The 12645-nt window shown below is 35.6% G+C and overlaps 1 protein-coding gene across 3 annotated transcripts in view; it reads right to left on the bottom strand.

Annotated features, from left to right (window-relative positions):
- The window catches only part of LRBA (LPS responsive beige-like anchor protein), a 395253-nt gene that overhangs the window by 48435 nt on the left and 334173 nt on the right, over positions 1 to 12645 (bottom strand). For all 3 annotated transcript variants that reach the window (XM_035325418.1, XM_035325421.1, XM_035325419.1), the window contains exon 47: positions 11206 to 11373. In XM_035325418.1, coding sequence (XP_035181309.1) covers positions 11206 to 11373 — 168 coding nt within the window. The remainder of the gene's footprint in view (positions 1 to 11205; positions 11374 to 12645) is intronic.

Below are 12645 nucleotides of genomic sequence, written 5' to 3'. Positions count from 1 at the left end.
GTAATAAAATGAAACAAGCTAACTAACTCTTTACTGTAATCCACACAGTATGCTTCTCAAGCCACGTATTAATATGACAAACATGGTATTTCAAATGTTAATTAATTTGTAAGCACGGAATTCATAAGCAAATTTCACAAGTTAAAATTTACCTGATTACCACAATACAGTGTTCCTAAAAAAATCTCCTGGATTATCTCCTCTTTCCTTGGGGGTTGAGAAGAGGAGAGGGGGGAATAAGGAAGCAAATTAAAAGAAAAGGAATGAGAAAAGGAAAACTTGCTGTAGCTATAGTACAGGTTTTGGCTACTGCTTAACACAGATCTTTTCAGTCTCTGAACCTACCCTCTAATCTAACTGTGAAGCAAGTTAATTCAACAGTATGCAGTACCCACCAAATACGGCTGTAAATTTTTTGGGAAGGAGGGTGATGGGGAGGTTGAACATATGGATGCAGTTAAGGTAAAAACAGATGTTTGTTACTTTTCTTTGCAGCAACACTCAGAAACTAAGTCAAAATTGCTTTTTTTTCATGTTTATGTCTGAAAGAACTATAAAATTAAATATGAGGGAGGGAGGGTGGAGGGGGAACTGCAGTGAGTGTCACAGAGAAAGAATGAAACGGTCTCTAGTTTTGAACTCAAATCCTGAAATGAAGGCCTGTATAGTTAAAAAGCAAGACATACACCATTTAACTCTAGATTTAAAGACCTTTAAAAGAGACCTAACTCAGAGTGGCTTTCATCATGCATGCTCAGACACAAAACACCAAACTGTCTAAAGAGTCTAAGAGCACACCATACCCATGTTAAACCGCACCCCGTAGCTTGAACGCCCACTTACAGGTTACACACTTATCGTTAAAAAGAGGCTACTTTCTGTCAATGTGTCTTTACGTATCTGTATGTGAGTATTTCCAGTTACTTCTCGATTATCAGTAGGATTTAAATGCCAAACATTTGAAAGCTCAGGTGAAAAAACCCCATGCAGTTTTCAGAATGTGTGTTAGGGTCGGGAAAGGTTTGGGGTTCATCCTCCTTCCTTATACCCATTATTTACATCCAGAAAAAAACAGCCCTCACAAAAATAATTACTTTGACTCTCTGCCACTCCTAGCTCACTTCTCAATATTCAAAAAGGTTTACACACATGTTCATCAGTGATTTCTATTGACTTGAGTGATACACAATTATGATTACTTGTCTTCTCTCTCCTTCCACCCAGACGTTGCTTTGCAGCACCAGAGAACACAGACCATTTGACAGGTTTCCCCTCAAACAGTGAAGCGGAATGGCTTAGCAGCTAACCAACTAGCTCCCTTCCCCATGGGATGGCGATTAAAATCAAGCTCTGATAACAAGTGATCAGAAAACCTCTTCTGACCAGATAGTCACTTATGCTTCCATGGTATGGTTCTTAGCTCAATTCCTCACGGACTGCAGTCCCGATAACGCTAGCCAGAGAACAAGCATGATTCATACCAATTAGATAAAATTGCTGAAAACAGGCTGAAGAGAAGCTTGTCATAGTACCCTCTCCCCTTGTTTCATAACAATCCCCATTAGATCAAGATTGTGAAAAATGGGCAAAATGCTTTTCTGAAACTGGCAACGTATACACTCGCTGACCGTACACCTGCCCTGGGGATACTGCACTACACTTGACCCAGGGAAAAAATACAGCACTCAAATGTTCATATAGGAAATTCACACACTCACAAAACTGTTCTCAAAATACAAGAGGCCTAATTTCTTCATGCCAAAACAGAAAATCCTTCTTTTGTTTTGACCTCACAAATCAGACCCTTTTCATTGAATCATTCCAATTATTTATTTTATCAATTGAACTATTCACTTAATGTACTGTTTTAAAGAAAATTGCCTCTCTTTGGTTTGTGATCTAACAAATGGCAGGGGAGGAAGGGAACGAGGAGGGAAGAAAGGATAAAGAAAAGAAAGATCAAGTGTTACATACTGTTCTGCAAGTATCATTAAGCACACCTACAAAACGTTTGTGATAACGGAGTGTAAAAAATTTCTCTTGTAGCCCACTAATGCTGTTACTACTTCAGCTCAAGTAGCGTGGGTTCATGGCTCCAGAGCTGAAGCATGGGCAGAAATACTGCCGATAGCTGCACAGGGGGACATGACCAGTGTACACCAGCAAGCTGTTAGGAAGAAAAAAGTGCACAATCCTTGTCTGCAGCAGTGCATTGGAAATATGTGTAACAAAACTGAACAGGACACATCACACAATAAAATGACATAAAAATGAAGAAATGAAAGCCATCAAATATAAATGAAACATATATTTCTTTCTTTCTTTTTTTTTTTTTTCCTTGTAGCTTCTTTGTGAGAATCACATCTTTTGTATTTTATTTTTTTTAAGTTTCTTCTGTGTTTCTGTTCAAAATACTGTTGTTGCCTGGAATTTAGGTTACTAGTCCAACCACTTGGTGGTTTTTAAATCCAAACTACCACAGACACCTGGAGGTTGGGCTTTTTTCAGATTTTGGTTTTGTTACGCTTTTTGTCTTAAAGGTATTTGAGATTCAATATACGAGTATTTTCTCCTGCTTGCATCATGAAGAAGTACGGAGGGGAGCACAGAGTAGGATACCTTCCACCACAGCTTTAAAAACAAAAACACTAACCCAGCTCTTAAACTGCATCAGGAAAATTTCTGTAAGAATCAAGAAAATTAAGGTTTTTTGTCCTGACAAACCATCATGACAATTATATGGCAGTCATTAAAGCAAAACAGGAAGTAATCACAGTTTGTGAAAATATAAATAGATTCCCCCTTGGGGCCACATAAGTTGCTCCAATCTGAATATATACATTCCAGGCATATTAAACAGAGGTCTAGCACAGCTTCACTGAAATCTCCAGTTCATGCAGCTGTCCGTCTACTACAGCGTAATCCCAGCTGCCAATCTGAAAGAAACCAGTTAGACAGAGCAGACACAACCAACAGAAACAAATGTCACTCAATAATGTTCAGAGGCACTGGGTTCATGGATAATTTCAAACAGTATCTCTGTCTGGAGCACTGATGTGCTCACTCAAAACACCTAAATCTTTGGCTACTGGAAAGAAGCAGATAAAAAAACTAGAACTAGAAAAACAGGTCTGGAAGTACTTCAAAGAGACTGACAAAGTAAAAAGGGGAAAGAGTCTAAAAAGAAAGTTGAGACAAATTTAAAGACCTGTAAATAATGCTGGATTCAGTACAAGCAAAATCCTAAGCAGTTCTGGGGCTAATTTTTAAAAATCTAAGTGTCTCCATTTTATGTGACCACCAAAACCAAAATTGCCTAATTTCTCTATTCACTACAGCACTGAAGTTTTCAAGAGAATAACTCATTGCTTTCATTTAAAATCAATAATTATTACATAGAAAGCAGTGGCATTACAATATGCGTTACCTGGAAACTTCACCATTCTTGGCATTGTTCATTCATTCACCCCTTAAAAAGCAAAGAATAATCTTTAAAGCTTGCTTCCTACATACAGTCTAGTTAGCTACTTAGCTGACTCCAGATTTTCTGATATAAAACCTTTTCCTTTGGAAGAAAGCAATTTGTTCCACTCTGTTAGCATTCCATGGAGTTTCTCCAAATTTGATACCATTTCTATTTATTAAATAAAACATTTTGATATGAGGGAGGTTAATACATCCAGCATCCAGTGATCTTAAAAACCCTTTGCATGATCACCTGTTAGAACCTGTAACAAGTGTGAACAAGAAACGAATTAACTCATTTTGCTAAGCTAACCTAATACATATATTTAAACTAAGGCATAACAAGACCCAACTATCTATTTTCAAAGTATGGAAAAAATACAGTCTCAGAGTTTTCTACTGCAATTATTTTTCTTTTTCATCTAATAAAATGTAATATTAAACTGAGGCTTCATTTTTGGACACTGATTGAGGAAAAGCATCTTCAGCGTGACCTCAGGTTTCTCACTCACAAAGCAGCTATTTTCAAATATAACTAATACAGTTATATTTGCAGTTATAATGCAGTTTGGTAAATAACTACACCATCTACAGACACAGTGGGAATATTCATGAGCTAGACACACGAGACTACAGTTTGCAAATACAATAAAAACATTCCAAACAAAAACTTTTAGTTTCCCAACTGTTGTACAAGGCATTGATTGGACTGCATTAGGAACCTGCAAATAATCTAAGGATGCTGGCAATACCAAATTAATGAAATATTTCTAGACTGTTTGTCTCCATGTTTGATTCAAGCTTGATGACTTAGTCTATGAAAACTGTATACACTAGCATATCTCATTCTTTCCACGTAGGGAAGAAAAAAAAGATTTTTTTTTAAAAAAAAGGAAAAACTTTCCCTTCAAAAAAGTTGGTTTTGATAGTTTATGAACAATTTTTTTTTTTCCATCTCTTGTTTACCTTTTTGATTACTTGTTCTTAAATGTTGGCCAACAAATACGTCAACTATCTAAGGCTGACCAGCCAGGCACAAATGAAAATGAAAAGAGCCCAGGGGGTCTCAAAGGCCTCTCTGGCTCTGATAGATCCACAAGACAGGTCAAGAAAGAAGAGGTAAGGAAACTGACTGCACTGAAAATTTCTATCCTTTGAATTACAAATCAGACTGAGAACAAAAAGCACTCAGAGCCAAAGAACTTACTTGCAAGAGTTACCTCTTTCCATAAAGCTTTACTATTTTTAGTCTAAGCAGTTGTTTGATTCTTATTTTGTTAATCAGGCATCTCAGTCCTACTTTAGATAACTCTAAAATATCACACTTTTTCCTCTTGGATACAAAAGTATCAAATAAAATTAGGATCTATTCTGTAATGAAGAGAACATTCAGGTCAACTATTTTTCTGGACTGAAACCTAGCTGAATACTTTTATGTCTGTTTCTAAGCAATGTACTTAATACATAAGTTAAGACAAAGGGCAATAAAACCCCATTTGTCATGTCAAACTCTGGGCTAAATAGAATCAAAGAAATGCCACACCTCCCAGATATCACAGTGAACACTTGATTATATTCAGGTTGCCTGTTTACTCAAACACCACAGATAAGTCACAGTGAGAGCTGAGATTTGAGAATTCATAGGTAAATAATGTGGACCAGCGGCAGTGCTGGTGCTCTTGTCATTTTAATACTCCTTTTTAACAGAAGAAAATACTCATCTTTTCCTGGGAGAATGCCAACATCTCAACAGGCCGATTTCATGCCATAGAGGGAACTGCTCACCTACAATGGCAACTGAGGCTCTATCTTGACTACTCTATTTTTCTCTGTCTTCCATCAGATCAGCGTTTGCTTGCAGCTGACAAGTCCAGCTCTCCTTAGCCATGAAATCAGTATGCTTACTTTAAATATATTCTTCTTAACTCTGGCTGCATATAATATTTTAATACTGACTTTCAATTAGAACTAGACCAAGTCTTAACATTTATTTGGCTTTTCACTCTGTTCCTGTGCTGCACAACGTCAAGCTTACCATCTGTGCAACACACTTCTGGCCAGAGATGATTCAGTGATTGTTTCAACAACAGTTTGAATTTTGCCTGCATAAATTCGTTACTTACTGAATTCAACACATTTAAATTTACTGCTCGGTGACAGTATTTTATAATCACTTTATCTCACTTTTTAAAACTCATCACAGCCACAACAAAGACTGTTGCCCAACCTGCTAAAACCAGACTGATCATTTTCCCAACTATTTAGTAAATGTTAACTATGCTATAAATACAAATTGTGTTTATACTTTGTGAAAGATTCACTGCTGTCAGAGTTCTCCAGCTGAGTTAGAGCTGAAATATGCTATTAACTCCCACCATGAGCACAGCTAAAAGAGAGGCCAAAAATGCTTTCTCTGGGATAAGATATCAGATCTGCTACTGCTGTCATGAAACTGGGGTCATGTAAACTAAACATCCTTGTAACTTCTTTTGGAAAGCACAGAAGTCTCTCAAATTGTAAATATTTAAAAATAAAATTAGACTTGTAAGATATAGGTCTAAGATGCATAAAACTTACCCAACGATATTAATCTGGGGTAACATTTAAAAACTATTATCCATTAAATAATTTATGCCATATGCCTTAAAACAGAAAATAAAAAGAATAATTTCCTCTCTTTATATAATCAGAAGTGGCACTTTGAAATAACATACCAAATGCTATGTCCAAACTGATTCTTCACAATTTCTGAATCTCCTCAGTTCATATAGAAATAAAATATCAATGGTAGAAAGAAAGGTGTCGATAGAATGGAGAAAGCTGTGCTTCCTAATGTTAAACAGACTACCTTCATATAACAAAATGGTACCTTCTTTCCAAAGGAAGAAGTATAAAACAACTGAATCATCTAAGGCTAAGTGCAAATCACTTTGTAATGAAAGTACGTGGGAAAGTAATTGGATGGGTCTTACTCTCATGTTTTTCATACTATTATTGCTAATTCTAAAATCATCAGTCTTCCTTAATTACTGCCTACAATTACCATGCCATATGATATTTTAAAAATTATTCAGAGAATACAGTTAGGTGCTTTTTGATAAGTATGGTAAATAATTTTGTATACCTCCTGAAGCTGAGGGGTTCCTGTAGTAAATCAATATATTCTCCAAGTAATTTTTTGCCTTCTGGCTATAATCTCTTTTCTTTAAGCTTATCTAGTGTTTATGCTAGCCACAGAGGGGGATGAGAGGAGAAATGGACTTTTAATTATAAACTCCAAGTGGAGCCCAAATTCATGATGGTCCTCCCTTACTCTATGCTAGAGACAATAGAATTTTTTATTCTTCTGATGAAGAAAGTAATAGAATATAAATTAGTCCAAGATACAAATTATTTTCTATAGATTGTTCTTCACTCCTTCATCAGTTGCTTGTCTGAATGTTGTAGAACTAATTCTATCTTAAAAAAAAAAAAAAAAAAAAAAAAAAAAAAAAAAAAAAACTTGGACAGCTGTTTCAAAAAAGAGAGCAGAATTTGTGATAAGAAGGTGATGCAAATTCTCTCCAGAACCACTGGATGACATTTATCTGTGGTACTGTGACTTGTTGCCTCTTCCATGCAGGCACAAAAAAACCCTTCACAGCAAATCTTATGATTGCAAATTCAGATCAAAATAGTTTTTTCAAGACAGAGTCAACAGAAGGTAGTAATATAGCATACTTCTGCTGGCAAATAGCACATTTTCCACAGGAAAGAGAAGTGATATTTACTGCTTGTCAACTAACAGCAACATCCCTTTGCAGTTGGAACCTCTTTCAGCGAGATACACAAGTACAAGGATAAGAGCTGATGACAACACCGCTAAAATGGCTTGAGGAAAAAAAGAACTGGATGGAGGAATGGTCTCTGCAGGGACGACTTGTGCACAGATATGCCAGCAGATGTACTGGATCCTTTGCCTTGCTTCTCCAGTTGTTCCCTTCCCCCACTGGCTCCAGCTCAAACCCTCCTCTCTTGATCTGCTCCCCCCCCCAACCCCTGAGATTTGCCTTTGAATTATGCAAGCTCTGCACTCCCCAGGGTTTATCTGCCAAAAGGTAGCATGTGGCCCATGGTTTGCATTTTAGTTTAAAATTTTCGATTATAGCAGTCAGATCCTTTCAAAATACTTTACATCCTTTATTCCCATAGGCAGAAAGAATGGCAGGAAAAAATTGTTCACAGCAGTATGAGAGGATGTAAAAGTTCTACATTTTCAGTTAAAAAAAAAAAAAAAAAAGAAAGAAAAGAAAAAGAAAGAAAGTTGGAATATGGTTTTAATCAAGTAGTTTTCCTTCCTAGACGAGTGCTTCCTTCTTGTAATATATATAACCTGACTGCCTATAAAAATAAAGGTGCCAGTTGGAGCCATTTAGGAGACCTAAGGAAATTCTGCATTAACCTGAACTCCTCCACTCCTCAGTTCCTTCCACTATTATTCTGTGTGTGGCCTCTCCTGATGAGTTAGGTCACCGATATCCACACACATATCTGTGAAGATACTTCAGAAACATCACCGGCTTCTCATTACTGACGTGGTCCAGGCTTGGCAGCGTATATACTCAGAGACTGTCTTAGTGGAGAAATTGCCGTGGTTTAAACACATACTATTATTTCCATATGATACCTAAGCCTAGGTAACCTACAATATAAAAGTTTCTCCTTTTTTTCAGGTTTGTAAAGAAAAATATATATTCCACTATAATTTTCAGGATTTAAAGCCCCAAACCTTGAACTTTATCACAAGGAGAAAGCTTAAAGCATCCTTTCCAAAACCCAGAAATCTAGAATAAGATTTCTGGTTTAATACTTGCTTAATAAACAGACAGTAAATCTGTGGTGTCATGCCTGCCTAAAAGTACTATTAATTGTCCAGATCAGAAACTCATTCGGCCTCTAACCGGGAATTTGGTGGAGAAAAGAAGAAATATTTTCTGGCAAGCTGACTGAAGGAGAAAAATAAATGCTGATTGAAGCTGCTCGGCAGTACAGAATGTTAGCGTAGGTCCTCAGGGAGATGGATTAGTAAGCAGGAAGAAGGTGAGGCTGTCAAAGGTGCATGATAAATTCATTTAGCACATAGATATAGAATGATTATGCACATAGATATACACACAAGCAGATTTTTTATTACTTTCATCTTTACTCACAAGTAAAAGCAGAATAACTCACCATTGGTGATGACACTCATTAAATCTCTTTGCACAGTTATCAATATCATACCAGAGCTGATCATATGTACCATTTCAAATTACATATACACGTGTATACAATACAAAAATATCCTATTACAAAATAAATTTAAGTAAGAAAGGATGCTTTACTAAACAGGAATCTTCCTACTGTTGGAATATCCTCAGACCTGCTTAAAACTAAGGCTGAAAAATGCTAAATAAAGATATTCCATTGGACCAATCTTGGAATAACACAGAATAAAAGTACTACAGATAACATTCATTCTACTGTCTGCATTTATCAGTACGTATTTTTTACACCATCAGTAGTGTTTCAAAATTCTGAATCTGCAAAGCTACTCCGTTATTATGAACTCAACATCCACGATTTCTCCCTCTCCTGCTTTCATTTTAATACACTACTTAGTTCAGCCAGTACAGAACAAATCAGAAATAAGAAACATAGAAGTGACTTACAATAAAAAAATGCCATACTCAAAAGACTTGGCAACAAAATATATTAATATATTTATAGAGGTACAAAATGCCTCTCTAACTGAGACAATCCACACTTCCAGACAGATTTGTAACTACTTTGTAGGTCTTAAATTAGTGTGTTTTTTTTTTTTTTCAGGCTATGACACAAGGAAAAGAGATCACAGTTAAACTGATAATAGAGCTGCTCTAGAAAAATTCAAAACTACGTAAAATGCGTGTCTGGAAAGCTGCTCTTTTGATTAGTATTGCTTCAATTTGTAGCTTCATCATCTCAATTCTTTCAAAAATACATGCCTTAGTAAAAAGTTATATTTATGTTATGTTGTGTGAAACATAAAAAATAAAATCAAATAATAATATAAAATATCTGAAGACATACTCTCTAACCTATATTTCCCATAGGTGTATCAAGACTGAACTGATATGAATTTTTACACAATACCCAGTCTATTTTTTTTTGAGCTCACACTTAAACCTACCACTTCAAGAGTCCAATAAATACTATTGCAATGTAAGAGTATTTCCTTATCAGTGTACAAGGAAACAGTGATAAACATTATCAATGAAATGAAAAAATGACAGGATGAACAGTATCAACTAGTATCTGTGGGTCAATAACTGTTTCAAACCTGGTTAATACAATTTTCCTTAAAAGCCAAGCATTCCAATATATTATTTCTTAGCTCATTGGAATGCAACGATGTGCAATGTCTGTATTTTAGCTCCAAGTGGACCAAGATGAAGTCTGCAGACTGATTGCAGCCCTAATAATACTGACAACCAGCCATAACTTCTGCTACTAACGCCAGTCCTCACATACCTCTACATTCTCTGCATACCCCCAAGCCTTTCCACTGCCCCACTTTCCTGCCAGCCACAACCCACACTGTTGCTATGACATGACTTTCTCTACAGAGGCTGTCAAGATGTCCCAACAGTCAGATGGTTGGTATGTACAGAAAAAATAGTATTATTGAAAATAATAATCACTTCTCGCACCTTCTTTCAACAAACAATAAATGACAAGAAACTTACCTTAGGATTAGTCTACAATTCTACAGTGAACTTCAAGCCTAACATTTGTAAATAGAAATATAATTGTTCTTTTTTTTTTTTTTTTTTTTTTTTTTTTAACCTGTTTGCAAATGTATTTCCTGCTGGTATACATCTAGCCACACTTTTAAATAAAATTGTTAACAGCATTCATATCACTTTGTTCTCAGTGACTTAGAATATTTTACTGCAAAGTACCAGTTACATTTATTCTCTACTTAATATACTTACAGCTATTTTTAGTTCCAGTGTATTGACAGAGGAAGTAAAACCTCCCAAAAAATAGCTTTTAATCACCCTCCCCACACCCTCTTTTTTTTTTTTTTTTGGAAAACAGCTGTTTAGGTGGAGGAAGGAGTTGTTTTCAAGCCCACAGTAACATTAAGATATTTTATCAAATAGATTTTTCTCAATAGTGATGAGCCTGAGTAAAAGACGCAATTTCTCCACAGTTCAAATATTTACTTTTGCTTATCAAAAATGCAGGATAAGTTAGTATTAATTTGATAGCAAGCTAAATAAAAATAATGGAAACTACAAAACTATAGAATGCTTGATATGCACGCCATATGCAGGATTGCATTAAAAGACAATTGTTAAAACTGGGGAATTTAATTCAAAAGTGCAAACCAAATCAAGATTACCCACAGTCTTCTTCCATTAAGATCCTGCATTAGTGAGAAGAATGACTGCCCTCAGAGCAAATAAAGCAGTCCTTGAACATTTATTTTTATACTGGTGTGGCTGAATCTAGGTGCACAAAGTTTAAGAACAACTTGCATGCTTGTTCTAATTTTGCATGCTGTGATGACTGGTTCAGGCACCTTGCATTTGTCTGGCCTGTAGCCAAACCACAAGAGAAAGCAAAAATTTGAGCATTCACTGGTAGACCTAAACAACGTGGAGTCTTTACACTTTCAACAGTACCAAAGGTTAACAAAGATTTTGCTTTTCTACGTTTAAAGTACAAACTTACCTCTCTCAATACAGGATCTGTTATTGAATTTAAATTAACTGCTCCTTCATAAGTCAAATAGTAGAATACATTCAGGGACCTAGCAGCCTCTGGCCCTTGCTGTTTGTAGCCAAAAATCAGATCAATCCACTGATGAAGCTGGCAGGAAACGAACTCACTTTCTAATGCCTGTAAAAAAAACACACACAAAGTATATAAACTTGAGTTTGACAGATAGTCATCATTTCTCAGTAGTAGAAGCATATTTTGAATAGCATACAAAATTATCCTAACAAGTCTCGCTACAAAATTGATAACAATAGTTTAAAATTATATTTTTTTTAAAAAAAAAAAAAGCCCCTGCAAGAGATGACGAGGTCTCCTGACTAACCCTACTCTACTTCCTGCTCACTGTAAGATCTTGCTGTTTACACTATAATAGTGGGAATAAGAGCAAAGCAGTAAGTGGAAAGTATTTATGCATTTACAGGCAGACAGGCTAAGTTTTCATGAACTCCCAAAATACAGTTGTGTTTTTCTATGTGTGATCTTCACAATGAATAACAACATCATGTTAATCTGATTGTGACAGACGGACAGCAGACTGACAGATCGAGGGAAACTGAACTAACTAGGAGTGTCAGGGTACAAAATATTTACATGCTGAAATATCAGCCTGCTAATATTTTTATGTATTTCTTGTATATGTCTTTTAGACAAGCCTTTACAGAAGTAGTATTAGGATGCTGAATGATAAAGCCACTTTCCTGAAGATGTTATCCAGTTACAATCCCATCCCCAAAACAAAAGCATCTAAACAGTAATTAATCTCTCCATAACAGTATTAGAAATAGTACAAATATATTAAAAGATAACTTAAAAATCATTGCTATATAAACAGTTAATTCACCTAGGTTAAATTGCTAGCAGGATTTGTTTTCACTGTTTCACACAGAGGATTCAATGTATTTTTTATTTGAATGAGTAGATGAAACAATGCAACAGAGACTGATAATCTCTTCATCTAAAGAAACTAATAGCATTTTCCTTGTAAAGGAAATTCCTAATTTTGAGCAGAGGAAGTTAAAATTAATCTGAAAACCAAGGAAATCACTCTGCAAGTTGCACAAAAAAATGATGGGTTTGTTTCATTAACTGATGCCTGAAAACAACATTTAAATTGACACATAAAAACAGCAATTGTCTTAATTTGTGTGGTGCACACCACACAAAAGCCCTAAATATGTTCAAATTAGAGCAAGCTGCTTGATTGTCACTGCAGCCTTGTGTCATATTAATGCATGACAAACATTAAACCATACACTTAAATGGCAATTTATATCATTTAAATGTTTACTGCCACGCCAGATCATCACTCATTTAAATGTGACTTTCTGACAGCTAATTTCAGTTAATTTTCCTCGATTCACTTAATTAGAACTTTCAATCAAGAAAAAACCT

This window comes from Oxyura jamaicensis, chromosome 4 (genome assembly GCF_011077185.1).
Source record: "Oxyura jamaicensis isolate SHBP4307 breed ruddy duck chromosome 4, BPBGC_Ojam_1.0, whole genome shotgun sequence".
Lineage (NCBI taxonomy): Eukaryota > Metazoa > Chordata > Aves > Anseriformes > Anatidae > Oxyura > Oxyura jamaicensis.
The sequence above is the reverse complement of the archived record's forward strand: the minus strand, read 5'-3'. Positions and strand labels throughout refer to the sequence as shown.